Here is a 26,199-nt window from a genome sequence, read left to right as displayed (position 1 = left end):
TGTGGGCAACTATGTTTTTCATACAGTGTCATTATGTTACTTCACTGCATTATATGGCATACACAACATAGTTTATCAGGGAAAATGCTGTGATTACTTGCTCAGTTATAAACATGTCAGTTAACAGTATGCATGCAAAACAAACATGTGCACAGCCATCAGATATATATATATCATGGCAAGTGTACCATGACACTGACAGATTGCAACACTGACATATTTTCTCTACTCCAAAAAACTTACTACACTAAGCTCACAGTGACACTAACAGCATAACACTGAGAATGGGTCCACTGATGTAACCTAGTTAACATACAGTGTTAAGCAGACAATTTGACAGAAAATCCTTCCCTCTGTGGGCCACTATTCATATTTTTGCCTCAGACATTATTTTTTCATAAATTATGTTCATATGTAAGTAATGTGTCATGCTGGCATCCTCCAAATAACATGTTTATTATAAATATATAGTAAGAAAAACAAGAAGTGGTAAACTATAGAAAGAGAGAGAGATGCAAATGAGATTATTAATGCAACACAGTTAAGGGGCGGACATCACAAGATTATAGAAATGGAATGCAATACGAAAAGATAGAGCAACTGGGACAATCATAATCACAGTTATAGCATGTGACAGCTACAATTTTAGGGTATGATGCACATGCACTAATATTATCACCATCACAACCCATGTCTGCGTTATTCTTATCTACGTACCTGCACAACTCAAACACTGTGATGATGATCATAAATGTGATGTGTATCGACTCAGATATAACCGAAGAACATTTATTTAGTCATTTATTTGTTTGTTTGTCCTTTGGTAATCAGGAAAGTTCAGTTGAGGTATTTGCCTATTTTCAGGAGAGGTCTGGAAAGAAAAGCTCCACAACAGATTAAAAAGTATTTAAATAGTAATTGATGAATAACTATATACAAGGGAAGAAAAGCCCTGCAACAGATTAAAATATTTTACAATGAGCTGAGGAGAAAGACTCCACAAAACACATTTTACAATAGCTGAGAAGTAAATTATATACAAGAAGAGAAAATCCCTATAACAGATGAAACACAAACAGATGAGATACATTTTCAGAAATATTACTAGGATAAACTAGGATCAAGAATACAGTATGTGCTGTAAGTAGAAAGACACTTTGCAGAAGTGGATGGCTTATGTCAAGTGAACTAATACATAGTTTTCAAAATATTGACTATATTTGTAATAATATACGAAGGTGAGAAATGGTAGAGGATTCTGCTGCCAAAATAGACAGAGGAATAGGATGAGATGAGGTGATGTAATGAGTGGGAGTAAAAATTAAGGACATGGAGAGAGAGAGAGAGAGAGTTGATTAATTATTAGAAAAATGAGAAGTGTTGGCTGATGAGGTAGAAGAGCATATGGTAGTTGTATGGTAGCATTAAAGTGAGAGCTTCTTTTGATGTTAGGCCATTACTACCTGGTAAGATATGAAGGTGTTAAAAGAGTGAGAAAGGCATAGTTATAGTGAGGTAGTGGTAATACGTCTGTTTTAAGAGTTGTGCAGTTACAGATACAGGTGTCAGACAGATATTTTTTAGACTGATCTTGAAATTGGAAAGGTTGTGAGCATGTTTAAGGGATATGGGGATAGAGTTCAAGAAGTTTCCTGCTGACCAATGTGGTTTGTAGGTAGTGACGAGCTTTTTTTTTCAGATTGACGTGGTCTAGAAGGGGTTTACGTATGTAATAAGGCTAGTGGGCTTTTGCTTTGTTCTGGTTTCTATGTTAATTTATGGAGTAGGAATAGTTGGGTGTAAGTGAGCTGCTTGGGTAATTCAGGCTGAATGAGTGTCTTTGTGCACAACAGTTTTAAAAAAACAGCACACAATTTTGTGTTAAACAAGCCATCACACGGCAGTTATACAGAATTGCAACAAGCAGGTATGTGCCAGAAAACGTCTGCCAGCATAATTCAGAATGTTATTTTTAAACACCTTTATTAAATTATCACTTGTAACATAGATACATTTACATTCATATAAAAGTAATCAAACTATATTAACATAAACATTATACTTCTCATGTATTGCTATATATCTTATAACCTGAGCAATATTACATAAATTAATCACTTCCTGTCCTTTTAAACAAGAAACATCTTTATTAATCCACCACTTACTTCATACACAATCATACATTTATATATGAACCTATGAACCTATAATGTTGAGACAGCCGACAGTCATTGAATAGGCAGATGCTACAGAATACAACAAGCGCCAAGCGCCACCTGGTGTTCAGCAAAAGCAATGTATATATGAAATGTACGTAAAAGCACTATGATGGTTGCACACCCATCTGTCATTTAGGTTGTGACTAGAAAGAAAGCAGAAACTGCAGTTTTCAAACATGCCCTGCTTATAATTCAAAGGACAAGTTTAGATTAAATACATACTATTATTCAGAAGAAATCAATGGCTATTGCACCTTTAAGATACTTTATGGGTAATCTGTCATTAATATTAGCATGCCTGAAGTTGCAATCAAAACTGATTTTTTATCCATGCAATGAGTATTTCTGGGGAAATAAATGTTGACAGTTACATTTATCTGTCTCTTTTTGCTGCCCTTCCAGCCTGTGCATACGCTCAATGCATAGAGCTCGATTACAGACATGGTCTTCATAACAACCTGCAAAAAGGGAAAACTGATGTATTACAGCCACAGAAGGATTATGGCAGGTCAGTATATGATGAACACTATGCACAGCAAAACAGTGAAAAAGAGTGGGCATTGCATATCAGCTAGCCTTTACATGAAATACAATTTCAAATTTTGCACATTCAGTTATCACTGTGTCATTCTTAATACTACATACACATAAGGGGTCCTGTATAAAAACAGAAAAAACCAAGAACTACCTCTCAACCTCTTACAGCAGGAAATCTGGACAAAGTCTGACATAATGGGGGGACAAAAGACCAAAAATATGGACAGATTTTAAATATTACTCCTATAAAATTAGAACGATGTTAGAATTAAAGGATTTGTGTTAACGTGCATTTTCTGAAGAATATGAAACTCAAAGGTATGTCATTATGGAGTGAATTAAATCCTCGGGTTATCCCATTGATTTGCCAGAAAATCACAAATTTTGTGACGAAAAGACTAGAAATATGAGGCAGAAATTTGGACATTCTTCAAAAATCCAGACAGTTGAGGGCTGTGACCAAGATTCAAACCTACAACGACCCTGACACCTATCTGCCTAGCAAATCCATCTTGGCTGTGATTGCATGGATTGATAGAAGTTAAAAAACTCAACTGTATGACTAAGCAGGGAAGAATTAAAGGATGGTTAAGAGAAAAGTACAACTCCTGCCATGTGCTGTGCATTAGAACAACAAAAGTATACAATCTTGAGTGCATGTTAGCACATTGCTCACAGCAGTAACAAACAGCTATAACACTTAAGAGTTCAAAGTGCCGTACTTTGCAATAAAACATGTGGCTGCACTTGAAAGACTAGACATTATAGAAATCACTGTTCATCAGTGATATTTAATACATCAACGTGTAAGTTAGATAGGAGGGTAGTGAATGTCAAATAATAATGGATTATAACATAATATTGGGTCATTCAAAATGAATGAATGAATGATGCCACGGTGGTACGGCGGTAGCGTTGTTACCTCACAGCAAGAGGTTCTCCTGTTCAATTCTGGGCTTGGCATGGGAGTGCCTTCTGTGTGGAGTCTGCATGTCCTCCCCGCGGTTGGGTAGCATTCGAAAGACATGCGTGCGTAAATGGGCGTGCCTTCGTTGAAGGTTGGGGGTCGAGCTGGTACCTCGGCGTTTTGTAAAAAATCTACTGCCAATCATTAGCGGACCAGAGTTCCACTGTGGCGACCCCTTACCGGGAAAAAGCCGAAAGACAAACAACAACATTGTGTCATTCAAAATGTTCAGGTAACCTATGTATGTATTACCCAACATTTACACATACAGCCATGTTGACATAGGTAGGATATTTACAGAAACTTTGTAGATAATGAAGATATTCATAATCATCAAAACTAAGTGTTATAGGCATTAATGTACCACATACATACTAGATGTATAAAAAGCTATACTGCATAGCTTACCAAATAAGTACCTCATATACCTGTTTTTAAATAGGAAATACAGAATTACCAAAATACTGTCCAACTTTCTCAATAGGGAAACTTGAAACCACAAATATCCATGTAACATTTACACTGACCTAGTGCTTAATATTTTGAGCTAATAGACAACACACTGCCTTTAATGTTGTAAATCTATATGGAGTAACAACAGAATATGCATGCATATGCCTTATAAAATTAGTATGTGTCAGCTTACTGAGTTAAACTACCATAGTTTTCAAAGATAAAACTCAGAATTTACTTTTCAAAATGGGCAAGCCAGTAATGGCATTAGTGTACAACTGTGTGATTAAATAACACACATCTGCACATACGGTGGTAAACCTACAGCCATTAGACAGAATAAGGTTTACAAATCCATACATATTGTAATTGCATTTTAATCACATCATACAGAGGTACTGCAGGATGTTTCTAGAAACTTTGAGGATAATGGAGATATGCACAGTCGTCCAAAACCTGCGCACTGTAGCCGTCAATGCACTATGTACATACTAGATGAGTAAAAAGCTGTAGTGTGTAACTTATCAAACAAGTATATATCTCACAACTCTGATATGGAATAGGAAATATGGATCTGGTAAATGACATCATAAATAGTGTAAACTGAGATTCAAACCACATACATGCATGAAACAGTCACATTACCATTTTACTTAAAGTTTTTTTCTCATGGACAACACATTTTCTTTAATGTTGTAAAACTGTATGCAGTAATGATGGAATTCACCTTATAATACTAGTATGCGTCATTGTTTAACTGTCTTATAGATACATTATTTTTTACAAACTTCAACACATTTCAGTAATGCTGACCTGCATTGGTCTTAAATTCATGAAAATGAATACAACAAACATGGGCATTATAATAATGTACTCCCTATAACGTAGAGCTTAACAATGTATGTATGTATCTATCTATTACTCAGCATTCACACATACAGATGTATACTGTGCAATGCTTCTAGAACCCTTACAGATAACAGATAAATGCATAGTCATCCGCAGCCTAAGTGCTATAGGCGTCAGTGAACCATGGCCATGCTAGATGTGTAAAAAGATTTACTGTATAAGTTGCCAAATAAACATAGGTCTTCCATATGTTATATTCAATATTATCTACATAACCACCACTACTTAAAAAATAACCTACAATGGGATTTGAACCCATAGTTAGATCAGAAGCCACTTTGAGTCTTTGCTTAACCAATTGAGCTAATTGACAAAACAGCTCATCATTAATTCTAAAAAGAGAATTTATGGAATATCATTAGCAGTTATATGTGTGGTGTACGTATAAATGTATGTGTGACACTGCCAACCCAGCTATCACGAATTTTGTAAATAATTCTATGTCATTTATGAATACTGATATGATTTACTCAGAACTATAATATGCCATTTGTGAATACTGATATGATTTATACAGAACTCTGTGTTATGTACTGAGCTTCAAGAATGTAACCACAGCATACCCTGCTGGAACATAGAAGATTAACTTACAAAACTTCAAGAACATAAGTTGAAATTAAGTGCTTTATGATGTGTTATAAAAGTTATTTTCAATGCAGCAAACAGACACAATGTCTAGAGTTAGACGTTTTTCTATAATCTGAAAAGAAAAGTAATTACTAGGTTTAAAATGTAAACTGTTTGATTGCTGTATGACTTCCTAGCAGCTACACAGTTCTGAGCACATCTGAGAGATATGTATTTTTAACACAGAGATGTTAGGTTTCTGTTAAGCCTGGGAACTGAAGTCAGGTAACAAAGAGTGATGTCATCCAACCTAACCCAGCAGTAATGTTTGATATTTATTTAAGAACTCTGTCAGAGAGAGACTGAGCATTTTCTATCTTGTCTTGAACCTAGAAACATACACTCAGCACTTCTGCCTGCATGTTGTTTGTAAGTAAGACTTAGGGCATAGTATCTCTTTTAGATATAGAAATGAATATAGTAAAGATTAGTTTAGATGTTTTCTGTATTTATTTGAGACTATCCTGCAATGTTGTTTTACAATATTTCCTGTGATTTTGAACTCTGAAGTAAGTGTGTTTGTTTTCTGAGTATTGTCTTGTTCTTTTATTATTTATTATTAAATATACTTAAATCTATCTTTGTGGATGATATTTGTGAGACATATTTAAGGTCTAAGAGTACTTGCATATGTATCTGGTGACACTGTACAGGTCACTCCTAAAAAGCCTTGCTCGGTCAGAGTACCATTAGTAACATTACACAGTGGGACTGGACACCCTTTTAAGAGCCTTATAGTAGCTGAAAAGTAAGGGTGGCTGGTGGCAGCTGGTACTACCTTATAGTCTGGGCAAAAGGGGGCATAGCTAGTAAACTATGGGGTGGGAGGTTGGCATAATGGTTAAAGTGTTTACCTTACAGACACAAGGTGCAGGGTTTGATTCTGACATGCGGTAATTGGCTAGGCTTATAATAGCCCACATGGGCAGTTAGCCTAGTACTAATCTATGAACCTATGAACCTGTGCCAGCCTTTCCCAAGAGTGTGTGTGTGTGTGTGTGTGTGTGTGTGTGTGTGTGTGTGTGTGTGTGTGTGTGTGTGTGTGTGTGTGTGTGTGTGTGTGTGTGTGTTTGTATATCAATCAAATCTCAAAGGGTGTGTGTATGTCAGCTTCTTAGGCAGGGACACGAAGCACTGGTTGGACAGAGAGGGTGATGGAGGTCTTAGCTTGGCCACTCAGCTGAGTTCTTAACCCTATAGCTGTGCCAGTGGGGAGTCTTATTGGGGATCTTGATAAAGAGGGAAAAAACAGCCCCAGACTGACTGTGATCTCTGTGTGCTCTTAAGAGAAATTGTACTTTACTGTGTGTCTACTTGTCATCTTCCCATTATGTACATCCCCTAGCTGTTGCCAGTGGTGAGGATTGAGGTCCCTTCATTACAGGGCCCGTGCAGGGGTGTCACAGTATGGTCATAATAAAGTTTATTCAGAATGTGTACACTAGCCCAGTATAGCTGTGGATAACCTCAGAATGCATCAAAACTGTAATGTTAACTACATTTGCATTGCTGCTATCAGTAAAGATGCCCACTAAATACAACTGAAACAGTCTCATAAACATAAACGTGTATGTATATATATATATATATATATATATATATATATATATATATATATAAGTATATATATATATATATATATATATATATATATATATATATATATATATATATATATATATATATATATATATATATATATATATATATATAGATATATATATATATATATATATATATATATATATATATATATATATATATATATATATATTTTATATATATATATATATATATATATATATATATATATATAGATATGTGTGTGTGTGTGTCTATATATATATATATATATATATATATATATATATATATATATATATATATATATATATATATATATATATATATATATATATAAAATACAAATGTATTGTAATGTAGGTGTTTATGTGTGGATTATGCAACTTTCTGGCAGGCATCAGACCTCTGTGACCCTGCGACAAAGATCCTATGTATCCCTCCAAAGCAGGTCATCACAGCAGTGACAGACTTTCATGTCAGTCTAGGAGATCCCTGTCCATCTCCAGTGCTCCCTCGCAATCTAGTTCCAGATGTCTATCTTCACCAAGTTCTTGGGGCATGCGCTCATATTTTGTTCTGTCCAACATAGACAGTGAGCATCTGGGTGGTCTTCTTCTTGGTCCTATTCATCACCCAGGCACACCAATGCGTCCTCTCTGTCGACATCCTCACTATTGCAGTTGAAACTGGTACAAAAAAAGCCTTCATAAAAATGTTAACTGAGGACCCACTCAGTTCACAGGTAGCAATGGTATGAACAGTAAATGTATCAATATCACGTTTTAAAGTTGCCAAATATAGGATGGTATCAGACTGCTAGAGGGTATCAGGCACGTGTTACAGATAGTCCCATTTACTGGTACCTATTGGGTAGTTCCATAGAGCACCTTCCATTTACATCAAGCTATTGGTTAATTCCCACATTTTGGAACTTATGCGATCTTGTGCAAATGGGAACTAAAAACATTGAATGTTAACGAAGATCATTAATTATGTATGGCACAAATGGAACTTAAAAGCTGATTACACATCGCTAAACCTTTTTAGGTATAACTGATGTACAGCTAACTTCAAAGGTAAGCTGTCACCTGCTGGCATTGCTGTGGTAGACTAAAGTGCTATTATCACATACCTTCATTATCATAATCTGTATAATTCAATGTATACAGGTTGTCAGCCAATTGTTTTGCTAAGTGCTAAATTTCAATCTGTCTGTGACACAAAGGAGGGGTATAGAATTGAACAATTTGTATACAGATAGGTAAATGAGCATGAGTGACAAGGACATTTTCCTCATATGCAGTTGTATCCATAAAAAGGAAACAGCCCTGATGAACAATAGATAAGGATGAATGAAATACATCCATAATGTCTGATTAACTTGTAATGCCTGCGGTATGTTTACAGAAACTGACAACTTCCTAAGACTCCTGTAAGTTGTATGTTCATTGACTAGTTTACTGTTTAACTCTGATGCTTTATAATACAGTAGCAGTTGTTATTACATTCAGTCTGATAGAAAAAAACATGAGGACGGCTTTGGCTGTTCACTGTTTATTATGTTGATGTGTAGCCACAAGTGCATAACAGTTAATTTTAAAATGACTACTTTCATCATTGTTTCTGTATATCTTCTGTTATGTGTACTGTATGCCATATAATGACAGTAACATTTGCTATGATGTGTGCCACTGACTGTGATTGTATACGAGGGAAATCTACCATTCTTAGATACACGTGCACGTTATGCTTGGATGTGCATGCAACTCTGTGACTATAACAACTGGCTTGTGGCACAATGTTACATATAGCCTATGCAATTTTTTAATGGGTTGTTACGTGTATTACATATTCAGACATCATTGCCATATCCTTCTATTTTTCTATGCATAACAGAAATATACATGAAACAGATTGTTTTGCATAACCTTGCACTGTAAATGAGAGGTAAGGAAGTCAATTGACGTATGCTTATAACATCATTATGTTAATATGTGAGCCCTAGTATAAAATATAATGTGCATATCACCTTGACTTCTAGATGTCAGTCAGACTTAGGGGAGACCATTTCCCACACTGAGAAAATGAAATTATAATTGATGTTCTGTGCCAGCATGGCCTCAGCCTTCTTGAGTGGATCAGAAATTATATACAGTTCTGCATCAGGTACAGTGGGGATTTTAGAAAGAATGTGGGTGGAGTCTGTTGCAGCAAGGACATTGAGGAAGTTAGCTATGACATAGAACTGTTGCATGGCAGTTCTTGGCTCCATGACTGTAGCTGAGAAGTGGATATAATCATGCACCGTGGTGCACATTGCTGTCAGGGAATGCAAGGTACAGTTCTGCATCAGGTACAGTGGGGATTTTAGAAAGAATGTGGGTGGAGTCTGTTGCAGCAAGGACATTGAGGAAGTTAGCTATGACATAGAACTGTTGCATGGCAGTTCTTGGCTCCATGACTGTAGCTGAGAAGTGGATATAATCATGCACCGTGGTGCACATTGCTGTCAGGGAATGCAAGGGGTTGTGATAGGCTTTCTGGGACATTCCTACAGTATCTCTCGTATGCTGCTGAAATGTCCCGACACTAGTATACCTAGACTCAGACAAACTTTTGTTTCTAAAGGTATTCTGTTACCTCACAAAATATGTACATACATGTGCAGGGTGCATATCCTACACAGCCTGCTGCTACAACACAAAGAATGTTTACCACAGAGCAGGGCAGGAAGCCATTAAATGCTTCATTCAGACTTTTTTAACCTTTCATTAAGACTTAATGAAGTGTTTAAAACAACACTGAATGAACCTTTAATGGCTTTAAACTACTTTTCTGCGGTGGATGCTGCAGTTAATGCTCTAGCACTAGACTAGTACTTAGCAGTGAGGAGTGCTTAACAAAAGCTTGGTTAAGCACCTTTCTGATGTCATGTCAGAAATGTGTTAAATGACTCTTTTTTGTTTCTTTTTTTTACTGATTTTGGAGCATAATAGTGTCACTCCATGCAGTATAACAATATAATCTGCAAATCTGGAGTAGTATTACTGAAAGTTATTTACTTATTTTATTATTCCAGGGCTCTGCATATATGATGGCGAGCAACAGATAAGCAGCGGTACACGCAGTTAAATCTGACACTTCTGAAACCCAAAAAGCTACATACTTATCTCTTAAAGATTTCCATGGTATATATTTCTTTGAGTTAACTTATCTCTTAAAGATTTCCATGGTATATATGTCTTTGAGTTAACTTAGGTCCCTGACATCATTGCATTTGCTCTGTTTTGTTAGAGTAGGTCCCTGTAACAGATGAATTTGTTTTATAGCGCAGGTCCCTGTAAGTTTTATTTATTCTTTTAATTAGCAAGCATTGCAGTATTTTCATTAAAAAAAGTTGTTCCATATGTTTTTTGATTCCCCTTGAATGTCACTGTTACTGAACCAAAGCACCAGTACCCAATGTTTACATTGGGTCTTCCTGCTATTCTCCACCCCCCTGGACTTACTTCATATTTGTTGGGGCTGATTGTGGATCCTTAGAGTGTCCTGGGGGCTTGGATCATCTGTGCTTGTATCTGTTTTTTTTTTTGTAACCTACTCACTCCACCCCCCTCCCCACTCATTAATTACAGCTGAGGGAAATTCTTCACTTTGGACAACGCCTCCTGTTAGGGAGCATACCAATGAGCACCCTTCCTCCCTGTCACTCCATCAGTCAACTAATCTGCTAATTGAACCCAGGTCAGGTGGGATGTAGTCAGCGCTTTATCCCTCTATGCCACCGGCGCAAAAAAAAAATAAAATAGTGCTGCTTGTTGAGTTTTACGCTGTTCTGGTTCATGTTCCAGCATGGTAGTACAAAATTTGTAAATGCTGATTTGATTAAGCTTAACATAAATGTAGGTCTAACCTTTTGATGTGCAACTATGTTCCATGGAATGTGTGTTTGCTCCCTGGCAGTGTCCCCCATTCAGTAAATTGAAATTACACGTGTTTAGTATGAAAGTTTCTTGGACTGGTAGTCATTTCCCTTTACTTAAATTGTTGTAGCAGTCTTCTGTATGATTATTCAAATGCGTGAAGCACCTGTTTTCTGTTGGTCATAACGGCAGGATTCTGACATAAGAGTAACGAAGTTACTGGCGGCCACATTCCGGTCCTGGAAACAAAAGTGCATTGATGGCAGCAAACGAGTTGGATGGCCTGAATGATTTTTGTAATTGAGAATGCACATTGTCTGTCATTTTTTGTGGGGGAGGGGAGAGGGTGGGAGGAAAGACTTTGTCTTAGAGTGATTCTGGTGTATCTTTGAAATTGTGGTTTATATTATGATGCATGAAGTCTCTACAATGGATATGTTAGCAACTGCTTTGGGCTTTTGCTTAGTGCCAAACAGCATAACTATAGTCTTTCTTGTATTTACAGTAAATTTACTGTTGGGTAACCGATTCCATACTAAGTTAAAATCACTCTGCATTGAGATGGAGATTGCATCTGTACTGTGACCTGATTTGATAAGTACCACGTCATCTGTCCATTTAAATTTAGTTAGTGAGCATATACATTCCCATAATAGTACTATTGTTTGACTGAAAGCCATGCTGTTTGGCAGAAAGAATGTCATATTTCAAAATGTATTATAACAGTTGCAAAAATTAATTTCTTTAGTATTTTTGTGAGTAGTTATAACTTGGTAGCTCTTGTCCTATGGGATTTGTTAGTCCAGGGGTAAGGCGGGAATATACTACTCAGGAAGAAACACGTGCATCATGGGAGGTATGGGCTTAGCTGATGGTGGCAGGCCTTGTGGGGGGCATGTATAGGTGCATGCACACCTCTGTAGAACAGCAAAGGTGTACCCTATGGTTATGAGGGTGCTCACATCACCACCAGTGAGAATGGTTAAGGTAGTCCTAAAAAGTTTCCTCATGTGAAAGAGTTAACCATCTCCATCCCCAGTTCTGTATTCTATACCAAGCCCTTCAAAAATGTACACTTTGATGTCTGTCAAAGTAAAATAAAATCATACCTCACGGAGTGGAGAGAATGAATGGTCCTGCTGTATGTAGTTCTGTATATAAAGTTCCAGAACGTCTTGCATTGCATTGCTGCAAAAGAAAGAAAGTAATTTTTGTACAATAAGTGAAATTAAAAAAAAAGAATGAAATCAATTGCTTTAAGGATAGATTTAAGAAAAAAATATTTACTAAGAAATTTTACTGAAAAATCCGTAAACACTTAATAATGCAAACCAATTTGGGTCATATGCAGATTCTATAGGAAATGAACATTTTAGCTCCAAGCTATAGATGTACAGGATTGGCTCACTGGACACCAGATGGCATAAGAAAATAAATGATTGCAGCTATGCAGTCCTACCTAGACTATCATGTGACAAAGAACCTTGGGATGATGGATGGTGACAGCTGCTACTATTTTATTTATTTATTTATTTATTTGCAGTTATTTTACCAGGATAGTCCATTGGGCCAAGGAACCCATTTTCAATGGAGTCCTGGGGAGAAAATCTCCAAGGCAGATACAATGAAATTTACATTGAGAAAAAAAACTAATTTTACATAGAAAAAAAAATTTTTTTTTTTTACATAGAAAAAATGTTTTTGTTTAGAAATTACAGAAATATCAGAAAAACGTTGAAGTTATGCTTATAGTTTCTAAGTAGATAATGAGTGTACAGTACAATTTCTGAAATAAAGTAGTATAGTATTAATTTTAAAAGCATACATTATTATGAGATTAATGGGGAGTCAAAAGTAAAATTATTAGCAGCAAGGTTGACACTGAAAGTTCCAATTCTGAAGAAGAGTGACCCTTTAATGGTTAGGACATACGAAAATCAGGAATATAGCATACCATTAGGATGAAAACAAAGATCAAAAAAAGGGGACAGGGGCTTTGTCGTGTAACTTGTGGGCATGTTTGAATTAAGTGTGCACTCCAGACTGATAGATTTGAAGATATGCCATATTTTAATTACCCATCTACTGTATTTCAGTCAATTATTTTCAAAATCTATGACTTTCTGGCAATAACCTACAAACTTTGCATACCTCTGTAAACTGTTTTCCTACACTAGAAATTAAAACAACAGTTTGGTGCCCTTAATATGTTATAGAGATTTATTCCTAATTGGTTCATAGGTTTATAGGTTCATAGGTAGGTACTAGGCTATTGGCCCTAGTGCCTATATAAGCCTAGCCAAAGGTACCCTGGCTTTCGCCACCCAAGAAAATTATTTTCCTGTGCCACTGTCGAGCAGAGCCACAGAAGTGATCCCTGGGGTGCATTTCCTATCTCCCTTCCAATCATCAAGATTTTTCTTGAAGAGTGCTAATGAGGAACTTTGTTTGATACAGACAGGTAGTTTGTTCCAGAGTATGGGAAGTCTCTGGGACAGGAATCTATCCCTCCAGCATGTTCTGTTTATTGTGGTGATGAGGTTTAGGTCCCTAGAGCGTGTAGCTCATAGAGATTGGGATTTCTTTAAGTGGAGCATGTCTAAAAGCTCTGGGTTTGACATAGCTTTGTGTGTTAGGCAGAGATTGCCTCCGAGTAGGCGATATGCAACGGAGTAAAGCTGCAGTTTTTGCCAGGATGTTGGCAATGTCCGTTGGTTCTGCATATTTAGTGCCATTGTGCTGTAACTCAGAGCAGATCTGAGTGTTGCCACTGAGATTCTTGACATAGCTATAGAATGCTTTGTGGTAGTCTTTAGAGTCAGTGGCGATTTTGCTTTCATAACTAGCTTTGGAGGATTTTATGAGGGATCTCAGCTTCTTACTGAAGCTGACCAGGGAGTTTCTCCAATCATGGGATTTTACTCTTTTTTGCAACAGTTTCTTTCTTCTGTTGTAGAGTTTGTTTATGGCAGGGAAACACCAGATTGGCTTCCTTTTTTTGGAGGATAGCATCTTGGTTCTGTTAGGGATTGCACGATCCATGCACTCATGTAAGTGCTTATAAAGTGCATTTGTGTAGGATTCAGCAGTCATACCTCTATTGTCCGTCAGCATGGGTGTCGTGAAGTTTGCCACTTCTGTCTTAAGAAGCATGAAGTTGGCTTTGGAGAAATTTTTTACTACGGTTTCCCTAATGGGGGTGGGGGAGGGATGTGGATGTCTAGGGTGATTAGCTTATGGTCGGATCTGACCAACGAGAAATTGACCTCTGGTGTGGAGCACCGGTTGCCCATGTTGGTAATAACCAGGTCTAGGATATTGCTGCCCCTGGTGGGGTGTGGATAAGTTGATCCATGGCATTGGAATTTATGAATTCCAGAAAACGTTGAGCACAAGAGTTGGTACATGAGTAGTTTTCCCAGTTAATGGTAGGGTAGTTGAAATCGCCCATTATTAGGGTGTTAGGTTGTACCCTAATATTTTCCAGTGTATTAAGAAATGAGGAGTGGGAATCCTGGGGCATGGTGGGGGATCTGTAGCAAGCTACAATTTGAATTGCGGTCTTGCCCAGAGTTAGTTGCACTTGGATAATCTCGGATGCATTATGCTGAGCAACTAGCCTGGAGGTGTGGATATCCTTAATGAATATGGACATGCCTCCGCTTTTAGTGTTTCGGTCCAGGTTAGGTGGCCGAAAGGTGTGGTATGAATTATAGCCTGGTAAAGCAGGGGTACTCTCTGGAGCCTTGAACCAGGTCTCTGTCACTGCACAGATGTCAATGTTCTCCATTTTAAGGAGTGCCTCGAGAGAGTGCATTTTGAGGTTTAGACTTCTAGCATTAAGTAGCAATACCCCCAGATTCTTCTTGCCTGTACCTGTTAGGGTGGTGAATTTGTCATTTGAACCTTGCCTAAAAAAAGCACTATAGGGGTTTTGAGTCAGTTCTACTTATTAAATGTTTGCTGTATTTTTTTTAGTCCTGCTGTGGATGGGGAAGGCCTTCCATAATATAAGGGGTTGACTCAGGGAGATAAAGGACCTGCGGTGACTTAATGTTTAAAATTGCAAGCAAGCTGGCATAGTCAGCCAATATGCATTTTGTCTTTATTTAGAAAACAGCTGGAAACAACAGCTGTCCAATTGTGCTTAAAACAGATTCTATCTAACTTCATTGTCATAATTTGTGTTATATAAACCAGTGCTGAAATCCCTTGTGCCTAGTGACTAGCAACATAGCCAGTAATTAAAGTAGCTAAATAAATGGAAGGTTTAATCACAAGTGCTCATTGAATTGCATTTCTGATTAAATCATCCAGTTATTTAGCTGATTTAAGTGCTTGTAGATGTTGCACATTGAGTATTTTTGAGAAGTTTAACATCAAACAACATTTTTGAATGGTTTAGTATCAAACAACTCATCAGTTTGAATGTGCTGAATGACACAGTTATGCACAGAATCAGCAAACACATCTACAAAATGCTAAATTAAAAAGTAAAAAAAATGCATATTTATACATGTGGGGAGGACTTCACCCTCCTGCACCTCATGATGTACAAGGCTGCGTCATCACAGTCCAAAGTCCTGATAAGTAAATATACTAGTTCTGAGATTGCACTTCTTTGGAGATAGAAAGATTACTTCTTTCCCATCAAAAACAAGTTTTCACTTTATTTTTATGTTATTTATCCTTCGCTGACTTGGTTAGTCCCACTAGGCTAATTGTTTCTTTTCAACATAAACCAGAGGCGGTATTTATACCAGGGTGTCGGGGAACTTCTCCTGTTCTTTGTGAGGTGATCACTGGGTGGCAGCAGAGGAATGTTACCAGTGATCACCTAATCTAAGATGGAGGCTGTAAATACAGATAGCTGAGAAAGGAGAAAAAGGAAATTGTAATTCAGAAGGAAAAAATATGTTTTAGGGTGAATATTGTGGCTTCAGGAGGTCTGTATGACTCTGTTTTGCAAAATATGATGGAAGAAGCAGAACCATAAGAAACTGAGTCCATGCAGTGGATTGTAGTAATGGATAAAATATTTGGTAGCGAGAAGATGACAGAAGGTTTGAAGGATGCTGTAAATGATGGTGTAATTATAGAGAGAGGGCATGTCTGGCCAGTGCAGTAACTAAATTTAAAATAATGCTTTGTGCTGAGCTTCAGAAATATAGAACAGGGAACAGTAAACAGAGAAAGAGAGAGAGGGAGAGAGACTGACAGCAGTGTTTTGAAGCAGAGGTGCAGAGGAGACAGACTGAGCTGGAGGAAAAGGTGTGTTGTCTGGATAAAAACAAAGTATGAACAGCAAATAAACAGGTACTGTGTTTCAGACAACAATGTTATGCTCTTAGGATTCAGTTTGTGTCAAGATGTGCATGATATTGCATTTATTCATCCTTCGTTGACCAGGTTAGTTTAACGAAGCTAGTGGCCCCTTTACAGGGGAGACCCAAGATGGTATTTATACTACTGAGTAACTTTGGCCAAGGCATCAGGGAACTTCCTCTAGTGTTTCCAATACGTCCCATGCAATCTTTTGCATCCCCCTGAGCTACCACTAACTCAAGCACATGGAGCCTCAGCATCTCGTCCGAAGGATGACACACTCAGGAGGCAGCATCCCCCCACTTATGCTGTACTAAAGTATCAGCTATTGATCTACCCGGAGGGTAGAAGAATAGAGCCTACAGCCTTCTGCACCAAAGGCACATGTGCTACCTATTGTGCCACTGACACTGCCAAAAAGTTGTGGATTGGGAAATGGGTAGTTTATGTAACTTTAAAGACAGAAAATAAATTACAGCATGTGCCTTACATGATAAAAGGGACTGTTAAGTACAGGGGCAGCCAAAAGCATGTCATTTTTTTTTTGTTTTTTTGTTTTTGTCCTGTGTGGATGAATGACATTTAAACCAGGATTGTACAAAAAAAAGATATAGGCTGTGTGTGGGAGTTTGGGCATTCTAGAAAAAGTGTAAACGATATTGTAGGAACTGTTGGAAATTTTTGGTTTGATTATCTACAATTAATGAACACTGACAATCTGAGGAAAATGAGGGGAAAGAACACGTTTTTAGGCAAGAAAGGTGGGGATGAGAGTGAGAAAGTACAAGATAAAAATAAAGAAAAAGCCACACTAGATGAAGTCCACGAAAGAAACACATGGAGATGAAAAATGGGTTTGGGGTATTAGAAACAGAGGAAGAAGAAGAGGGAGAAATAATCTCTGAGGCAGAAAACAAGGCAGAAGGTTCTATTGGGGGAAGGGTGAGAAGAAGAAAAAGGAGGCCAAAAGGAGTAACTGAAAAACAAATCATAAAAAATGGAAAGGTTAATATCAGTATAGCATCACTGAATGTGGAAAGCATGAAGGGTGATGTTAGAAGAGAGATGATGTTTGAAAGATATGAAAAAAATAGATGCAGAGGTAATTCGTTTCAGTGACATATGATGTACAGATAAAAGGAAAAGGGCGGGATTTGAGATGATGTGGAAAAGAAAAGTGGTGTGGACTATAGAGACTGATATATGTTGAGGTATTGCAGTATTACTAAAAATAAAGACATTACGCCATTAGATATAATGGTTGTGTCAGACATAAGAAACGGGCAGAAGGTGTTTAGAATAGTAGCAGTGTATGCATATACAAATGTAACTGACAGAAAAAATGTTGGAGGTAATTCACAATTATGTGATAGTAAATATAGCTTTTATGGTGCAGGGAGATGTTAATTGCAATTTAAGCAAAGTGAAAGGGTAATATTACAAGATGTAAAAATGCTGAGAGAGGCTTCAAACAAAGGAATATTAAGAATGGGTAAATGTAGAGAATATACTTATAAGAGGGGGTTACTTAAAATGAAGATTGATTATATGTTGTTTAGAAATGACATGAAAGAAATAAAAGATGGAATTAGAGAAGCAAAGTTTTCAAATCATGGGGCAGTACAGGCAGTAACAGGAGTGATTGAAAATGTAATGGAAAAGGGTTAAAAAGAGTGACGGGAAAATTTTCAGCAATGGAATGTCTTAAGAAAGAAGGCAGCTGTGGTAAGCTCATATGACAATGAAGCCAATTTTATGGCAGTTTAACAAAGTTGTGGATGGTTTATAAAGAAAAGTTTAAAATATACTTAAAATTAGAGACAGAGAGAGCAATGGAAGAAAATAAATATGTAGAAGAATAGTAGAAAAAGGGGCTGGGAAAAGTAGAAATTATGTGAATAAATTAAAGAAAAAAAAATAGAATGATCTTTATAGGATCATGGAATTATAGAAGGTTACAAGGCTAATGGCCCTGAGCCTTTACAAGCCCAGACAAGAGTTTGTCCCAAAAAGAAACCTCAGATAAAAGTATTATCTGAAGAGGAGAAACAAAGAAGTTTCCCCATTGTTGGGTAAGAAACTGAGAAGTAATGAGAGAAAAATTAATGTAATGAAGGATGAAAATGGGCATTAAAAAAAAAAAAATATATATATATATATATATATATATATATATATATATATATATATAAGCAAATTATGGATATAGTTGAAAGGTATGTACAGAAATATATATGAGAAAAAATGTGATGAGGGTATATGGAAAGTAAAGAAGATGAAAAAGAGAGGGTGCTATACAGAAAGCTAAAGAAGAATCCGTACTAGGTCTAGATGTATTAGGGCATCATTTTTATAAAGAAATGTCAGATGGAGAAAAGGATGTTTTTGTTCTGGGAATATTAAATGCATGTATAGAGGCTATAAAATTTATACAGAAAAAAGGAACATGAAGAAATAAAGAACCGGAGACCAAATATATTGGGAAATACTGACTATAAAATATTGATGACGGTTTATTCAGAAAAGAATGATGGACATCATGAAAGAAGAATTGGATAAAGGAGTATTTGTGGTTAAAAGGAAAAGCGTAAATTAAATGTTAACAGTGGTTAAAGAAGTGGTTGAGTGTATATCTAAGGGGAAGGGGAAGAAACGTAACAGTATCTGATGTTGTTAAGGCATTTGAAAGTATTCATAGCGGGAAAATGTTGAAGACTTAAAAGAATATGAAGTAGGAGGAAAAAAAGTAAGTATAGCAAAGAAAATGTATGAAAATTTGTGTGTCTGTGTGTGTCTGCGATGGTGAATGGACAGTTAGAAAAAAAGATAAGAAAGGGAAGAGAGGTCTAGCAAGGTAGAACATTGACCACTTGACTGTTTATGATGGTAAAAAACGCATTTATATAAGCAAGTTTAGAGGATGGGAAATGAAATTTAAGGAAGGAATAAGGTTACCATTAATGTTATCCTGTGCAGATGATTTGGTCTTAGCAGGCAAGAACAAACATTGGATGAAAGAGTAATTTACAGACCAGTATAAATTTTAGATACAGTAGGATTACAGTTAAATAAGTAAAAAAAAAGGGCTTTGGAAACATGATAGGAATGGCAGGAGTTTATCTTACCAGAATTGAAATGGATATTCAAGGGGTTAATTTTGGAAGGGAACAAGTAGCAACAGAATCGGGAGAAGCAATAAAAAAATATACGATAGTTGACAGAATGGTGAAAGGTATTTCCATTGTCCCCAAGAGAAAAGGTATATCTGATAAACACATATATTTTAGAAAAGTTATTATATTTAGGTGGTTTGCATATGCTTCCATCCTGTATGGAAACTGAATTATCCAGTATGTTTCTGGGTTCTGTGTGAAACAAGGTTGAATTCCCATTAAAACAGGGATAGTTTATAATGTGAAAAACAAGGGGGGGGGTGAATGTAATAAACCAAGCTGTTTTCTTAGCTTCAATAAATTTATTTTGCGTGTTTAAAAAGTATTTGAAAAAATACAATTTTAGGAATTGTTTTATTTCAAAAATATAAAGGTATGTAGATGGATGAGACTAAGAAAAGAAAAATAGAAGAGAAGGAATATGAAGGTAAAATAAAGATATGATAAATTTATATATGAAGTAGAAATGGAAAGGAAACAATCGTATGCCAATAATGAAAGTGAATTATTATATTGATCCCTGGGAAAATGAGGGGGGTTAATGCAAGAAAGCAATAAGGAAAAGGCAGGAAAGATCAGAATCATTTTTTGAAGCAAGTGATTTTCTGTGGCATTTATTATTGGACAAACTGCCACTGAAAATTAACATGAAATTTAAAATAATATAATAAATAATGTGTAGTAGCTGTAATGCTGAAGAAACATCACAACACCTTTTTTGGATTGCAAGACAAATTAATTTTTTTGGATATTCAAAGATGTTTATGACTGGAAAGCATTTAAAACATTGTTATGGATATGGTTATGTATAGGAAATATAAGGTTGGGAGAGAAAAAGAAAGTGAAATATGGGATACAATTTTATTCATTCCTATTTGCTGTTTATGGAAAAGAAGATGTGAAAAACTGTTCTATAACAAAAGAAAAGATGATAAAGAGGTAATATATAATATAAAGAAATGGTTATGATAGAAAGGAGGGGTAGATGAAATGGATTTTAATATGTATTTAGGAAGATAATCAAGCAAAGAGCTTTATTATGATGTATAAAGTATTATATAAAGTATGAATATAATGAACGTGTAAATAAACAAAAGATGGCAAAGTGTTTATATAATAAAGCAACCCCACTATTGTCATAGGAGGAAGTGATGCAATGAAGCGGAGGGTGGCTGCCCAGTGCATCAGGAGGAGGATACTCTGGTTACTATTCCTGTAACTACTGTAGAATTGACTACAGTGGGGTCTAATGGTTTATCAGATAAATTGCTTATAAATATGATCAATGTTGAAGAATCAGAATCCAAAAATGTGGTTTCATGGAGTAAAGTAATGGATAAAATGAATCATGATGAAAAAATTGTTTCTATGGTAAAGGAAGTAATGTCAGAGAAAAAAAAGGAAGTTACTCCTCTTCCTGTTCAAGGATCAGATAATGTGCCACAAGCACCGAAAACAGATGTTTCTTGTGTTGCAGATGCTAGTATTGTGAAGTGGTCACAGAATGAACTTGTTAGGACCGTTACAAAATCAGATCCATTCCCCATGGTACATATTTCATCCACTAAAGACAACATTAGTGATTGGTATTCGGTTTGGGACTTTACTGTTGCTCCTTTGGGAATTACAGTTAAAAGACATTCATGTGTTTATACGTGTGGAGAAGGATACCATTTGTGATTTGATCTTTGAGACTGTTGATACTGAAGATTGATTTTTATAGCAGGTTGATTTGAAAAGTTTGCATTAGCCATAGCAGCAGTATACTTTTTCAGGTCTGAATATGAACTTTAAAAGAAAACTAATTCTACTGTTTACAATTGGGGACATTAAATATCACTTGGATTAGGCAGTACTTCTCTCTTCACTGTGAATGTGTTTTTTATATAAGAACATCTATGAGAATAGGGGAGTGTGGAATGGGTTATGGGAAGTGTGGGTTTTGCTATCTAAAGAGCTTGGTAAAGTGAGACATAGTGCCAGTGTCATTTCTGTTAATGATAATAGAGTGTATGAGTACTACAAAGGGCAGCCTAACACTAGTTTCTTTATTTTTTCTTATCATACCAGGGAAAAGTCAGTGTGGTACTCTAGACCATTCCACTTCCTGTGTCCCTTCTTGTAGAAAATGTAAAGCTGCTGGACATTTCTGGTTTGACTGTCCCGAGTTACTTACAAAACATATTGAGAATACTAAACAACTTTTGCAAGTTACTAAACATAAAAAATATACCAGGGGCTGAAAAGTCTCCTGGCAAAAAAGGTTATAGGACTATATATCAAGTCTGTGCAATAAAATGTTCCTCTTACCACGTCTAATAAGTTTCAAGTATTAGATATAGAAGAGGTGGCAGACAGTGATTCTGAACATATTTAAAAATAATAACAGAGTCCATACAGGAAGAGAGGGAAAGGAGGGGGAAGTCAGTGATGATGAAATGTATAAAAATAGGACCACTTTTGGTAACAGGGTACATACAAGGAATCTGAGACAAAGGGGCTAATAAGCACTTTGTTAAGAACGGAAAAGAATAGTCTTGTTATCAGCAATTCTAATGTGAATAGCTTGATCGATGAATGTCACAGATTGCAGATGTTACATTTTTGTATACAAGTAGAAGCTGATAATATCTGTTTACTTGACACAAGATTACTTACTGGTTTTCAAAAAAAAAAAAACAGACTGAGGTTGTTTGGGAGCATAAATGTTGTTTGGAGCATTGGAAGAGATATATGCTCTGGTATAGATCTTTGTTATATGTATTAATTGCTATTCCAGGATGAATCCTTATGTATGATATGCATTCCTGGGTGGGCATTTTAGATTCATTGTTGATTATGCTGTTACTGGTAAAATATCTAGGGAAAATGTATTTACATTATTGCAACATTTTTAAGTGTTAATTGTCCCATTATTGTTATAGATGATTGGAACTGCAATGTGAGAGATGACAAAGTGCAGATGTAAAGTTAATGCATGAGATACTGGACTTTAACAATCTTGTTTAAGACCTTGCATAGGGCCAACTTGGATTATCCACTGAGATTGATTATTTTTTTGTATACATATTTTTTCTTATTCATGTAAATATAACTTATCATATGACTTTGGTTTTTGAGCTTGTTAACAATGTGTGTAGTTTAATAGTTGGTAAACATATTAAAAAGTTAAATGCATGGGTAGAAAAACAATAGAATGGAAAGATATGTTGCATATGTTAAGAGAACAAGTATTCACTTTAACTGAAGTTACTGAAAACTAGTCATAATGGTGGACTATTTTATAAAGCAAAATATAAAACTGTATTTTGTTCTGTACAAAAACAACTTCTCATTAAAAAGTACACTTCTGTGTAACGAAGTGTACTTTTTAATGCCTAATTTACTAATAAATAATAAACCAGTAAATCTAACAAACTACCCCCTGATAAAACACTACACAATATGGGATATATACCAATGGAAAGACTCTAACACGAGGCAAATGAGACTTGAACTCAAACTTCCTATGAAATATGGTATTATCCTTAACCAGCTTCATCATCTTATAAATGCTAAATTCTCACAAATACACACTGACTTACAGAACATAGATTTAGTTAAATTAATACTTGAAAATCTTGCGATTAAAGGGAGAACAATTTCTAAGACTTATAAAATTGTAAAGGGTAAACAGCAAGGTCGGAGAAGCGGAACAAAGCAGGCGGAGAACAAATAATCCTTTAGTAAATGTCACAAGTTGTTCAGCTCGTAATGAAACAGTATCCAAACTCTCCAAAATAGTTGAACGATTTATTATGAAAGAGTTAGTGCTTTCACCTATTCAGGCTTCATCAGACTTTATTTTTCTCTGTCTTTGTGTCAGGAGAAGTGGTTCACTCCACCCTTCTATATCCTTCGGTTAACTTATAAAATTGTAATGAGTGCAAAACATCAGAATTCTTTATTATTTTCAAACTATTGACAAACGAAAAATCAATCACTGACTGAAGAAAATAAGAAACTAGCCATTGAAAATACAATCAAATGTATTCCTTTCAAGAAGCTGTTATATACACAAATTATGGTAAATAACAATCTATATTATACCTTATCTAAATTAAATAAATTCAATCCTAACGTTTCGCCTATATGTCCCCATTGTCCGGATCAAACAGCTGATATTTTACATGTCATGTGGAACTGTACTAAGATACACAACTTATGGTGTTCCTTGAGAGTAAGATTAGAGAAGATGGGATAAGAAAAATCAACCCTTACTTGGGAGACAGCTATATTGTCCATTAATATCAATCAACTCCCAAAAATATTAAAACATGTTTTTATTACGATGTGTGCCCTTATTAAATTCTTTATTACAAAGAATTGGAATGTCATGTCACCAATTACATGGGAAAATTTTAGCAATCTTGCTATCAAATATATCTCATCTCACAAATTATTTTATTCAAAAACAAAAAACAAATGCTATTATCAAAAATATTGGGGATACTTGCTAGATATAATTCTTGACAAATAAAATTTGCCTACAAATTGCCATGAAAAGCTAACCTTTAAATAAGAAATGAATGTAGTATAACCAGTTTTCTTGCATCTTCTCCCTTTTCTTAGTAAATGTGTAACTATTTTCCCTAAACATACAAATAAATGGTTACATTTCTATTTTTACTTTATATATATAGACTATCCCCATTCTAACTATCCCTTATGAGACCAAATGAACATAAGAATTCTCATACTTTACTTGACGGTGTAGTGGCTTCTTGTGTATATATTGTATATATATATATATATATATATATATATATATATATATATATATATATATATGTGTATATGTGTATATGTATAATTTCCTCAGAACGAGATTGTTGTCTGTTTTCTTTAGATAGGTATTTGTGTTGTTTATTTGTGTTTTTGAGTTACCGTTTTGTTGTTATTATTTGAAAAAAGAAAATTGAAATAAAGAGATTTTGGAGAAAAAAAAAGTACACCTCTGTAAGTTAAACTGATCATAACAGCAAATGTTCAAATGATCACTGCTGCAGTACCCTCAGCTATGTGGGTAGATTACCATAGCTAACTCCGTTTGGGAGGTGGAAGGAGAACAGTCCAGGAACCCCAGGAAAATAGTTCTAGCAAAGCTTGATCTTGGCCTAGAGAAGGAAACAAGCTTATGCTGTTTGTAAAAGTATTGTATTGGACCAAGTAGCAGCTTCTAGAACACTTCTAGAATCCAGCTTTTTCCAAAAAGCCATAGATGAAGCCAAGCCCTTCTTGCAGAGGTCAGAGCAATCAGTAAAACTTTTTTCCACTTAAAAACCTAAAGTCAGCTGAATTACTTGGTTCAAATGGAGAAAGTGTTACTTTCTCTAACACAAATTTAAGATCCCAAGGAGGTGCTACTGGTTTTCTTGGAGACCTGTTACACAAAACCCCTTTCAAGAACATTTTGACATGAAATTGCATTAAAAGAGGAGGGATCCATGGGAGAACATGCTGAAATGGCTGATAAATGAACCTTGATAGAGGAATAAGAATGTCCATAGGATCAGTGTAAAAAGATACGGAACAGGGTAAACGCCCAAACCAAACAGCAGCAATAAGTATAAATGTCAAAAAACAGATTCGGGCGAAACACAGCTCATAAAGAATATAAAAGTCAAGTGGCATCTATCCAGCGTGTCAAACGTCAGTAACCAAAGAGCATCCAAATAGTAAACGTCCAAGTAAAAAATCAATATTTTATTGCATATAGGTACCAGAGTTAGCGCTTTCACCTTTCGGTTTCATCAGACTCAATATAAGGTACAGAATTAGTGAGTCTTAAATACCAGCAAAGGCGGGAAAAAACAAATAATAAAGCTCATTAACAAACAAGCCCTACCATTAAAGAGATACATCCAAATAAAAACTTCCAAGATAACATCTGATAACATCTCATAAATACATAAACAATGAACACTTAAAATCAACATATATATAGATACATGCTCATAAAATGCATTTTATAAAATACTAAACTACTAAAATAATTAAAATAATGCTAAACATGAATTATTTAACTCTAAGTCTCCTCATCCTCAAGAAAGGTTTTAGAGAAAGCTTAGCATTAAGGCCAGGAGTCATATCTGACCTGAGCTTCAAAATCCAAATATTCTCTCTATTCTCAGTAGATGCCCAGATGTCTCCTCCTCTACTCGTAACATTAATAGTCTCAACAATCCTGAAACTAAATGTGTGTGTAACATCTGTGTCCATCACATGTTTAGCCAATGCATTAGTACCATTCTTGATCCTGATGTTATACAGATGCTCACGCATCCGATCCCTTAAACATCTGTTCGTCTTACCAATATAAAATGACGAACAAATGTTGCATGTGGCTAAATAAACAAGATCTCTGGACATACAATCACCTCTGGCCTTGAATAAATAGCGGGTCATAGTAGTGGGATGCACGAAGACTTGATCACCACAGA

At 35.7% G+C, this 26,199-nt stretch overlaps 1 protein-coding gene across 2 annotated transcripts in view; it reads right to left on the bottom strand.

Moving 5' to 3' along the window:
* Positions 1–26,199, bottom strand: part of LOC122811426 — a 317,519-nt gene that overhangs the window by 52,183 nt on the left and 239,137 nt on the right. For both annotated transcript variants that reach the window (XM_044083270.1, XM_044083275.1), the window contains exon 7: positions 12,329–12,407. In XM_044083270.1, coding sequence (XP_043939205.1) covers positions 12,330–12,407 — 78 coding nt within the window. In that variant the 3' untranslated portion in view covers position 12,329. The remainder of the gene's footprint in view (positions 1–12,328; positions 12,408–26,199) is intronic.

Source organism: Protopterus annectens, chromosome 1.part1 (genome assembly GCF_019279795.1).
Source record: "Protopterus annectens isolate FY-2018-M chromosome 1.part1, PAN1.0, whole genome shotgun sequence".
NCBI classification, from domain to species: Eukaryota; Metazoa; Chordata; order Ceratodontiformes; family Protopteridae; genus Protopterus; species Protopterus annectens.
Note: the sequence above shows the minus strand (reverse complement) of the source record. Positions and strands in the feature narration are given on the sequence as shown.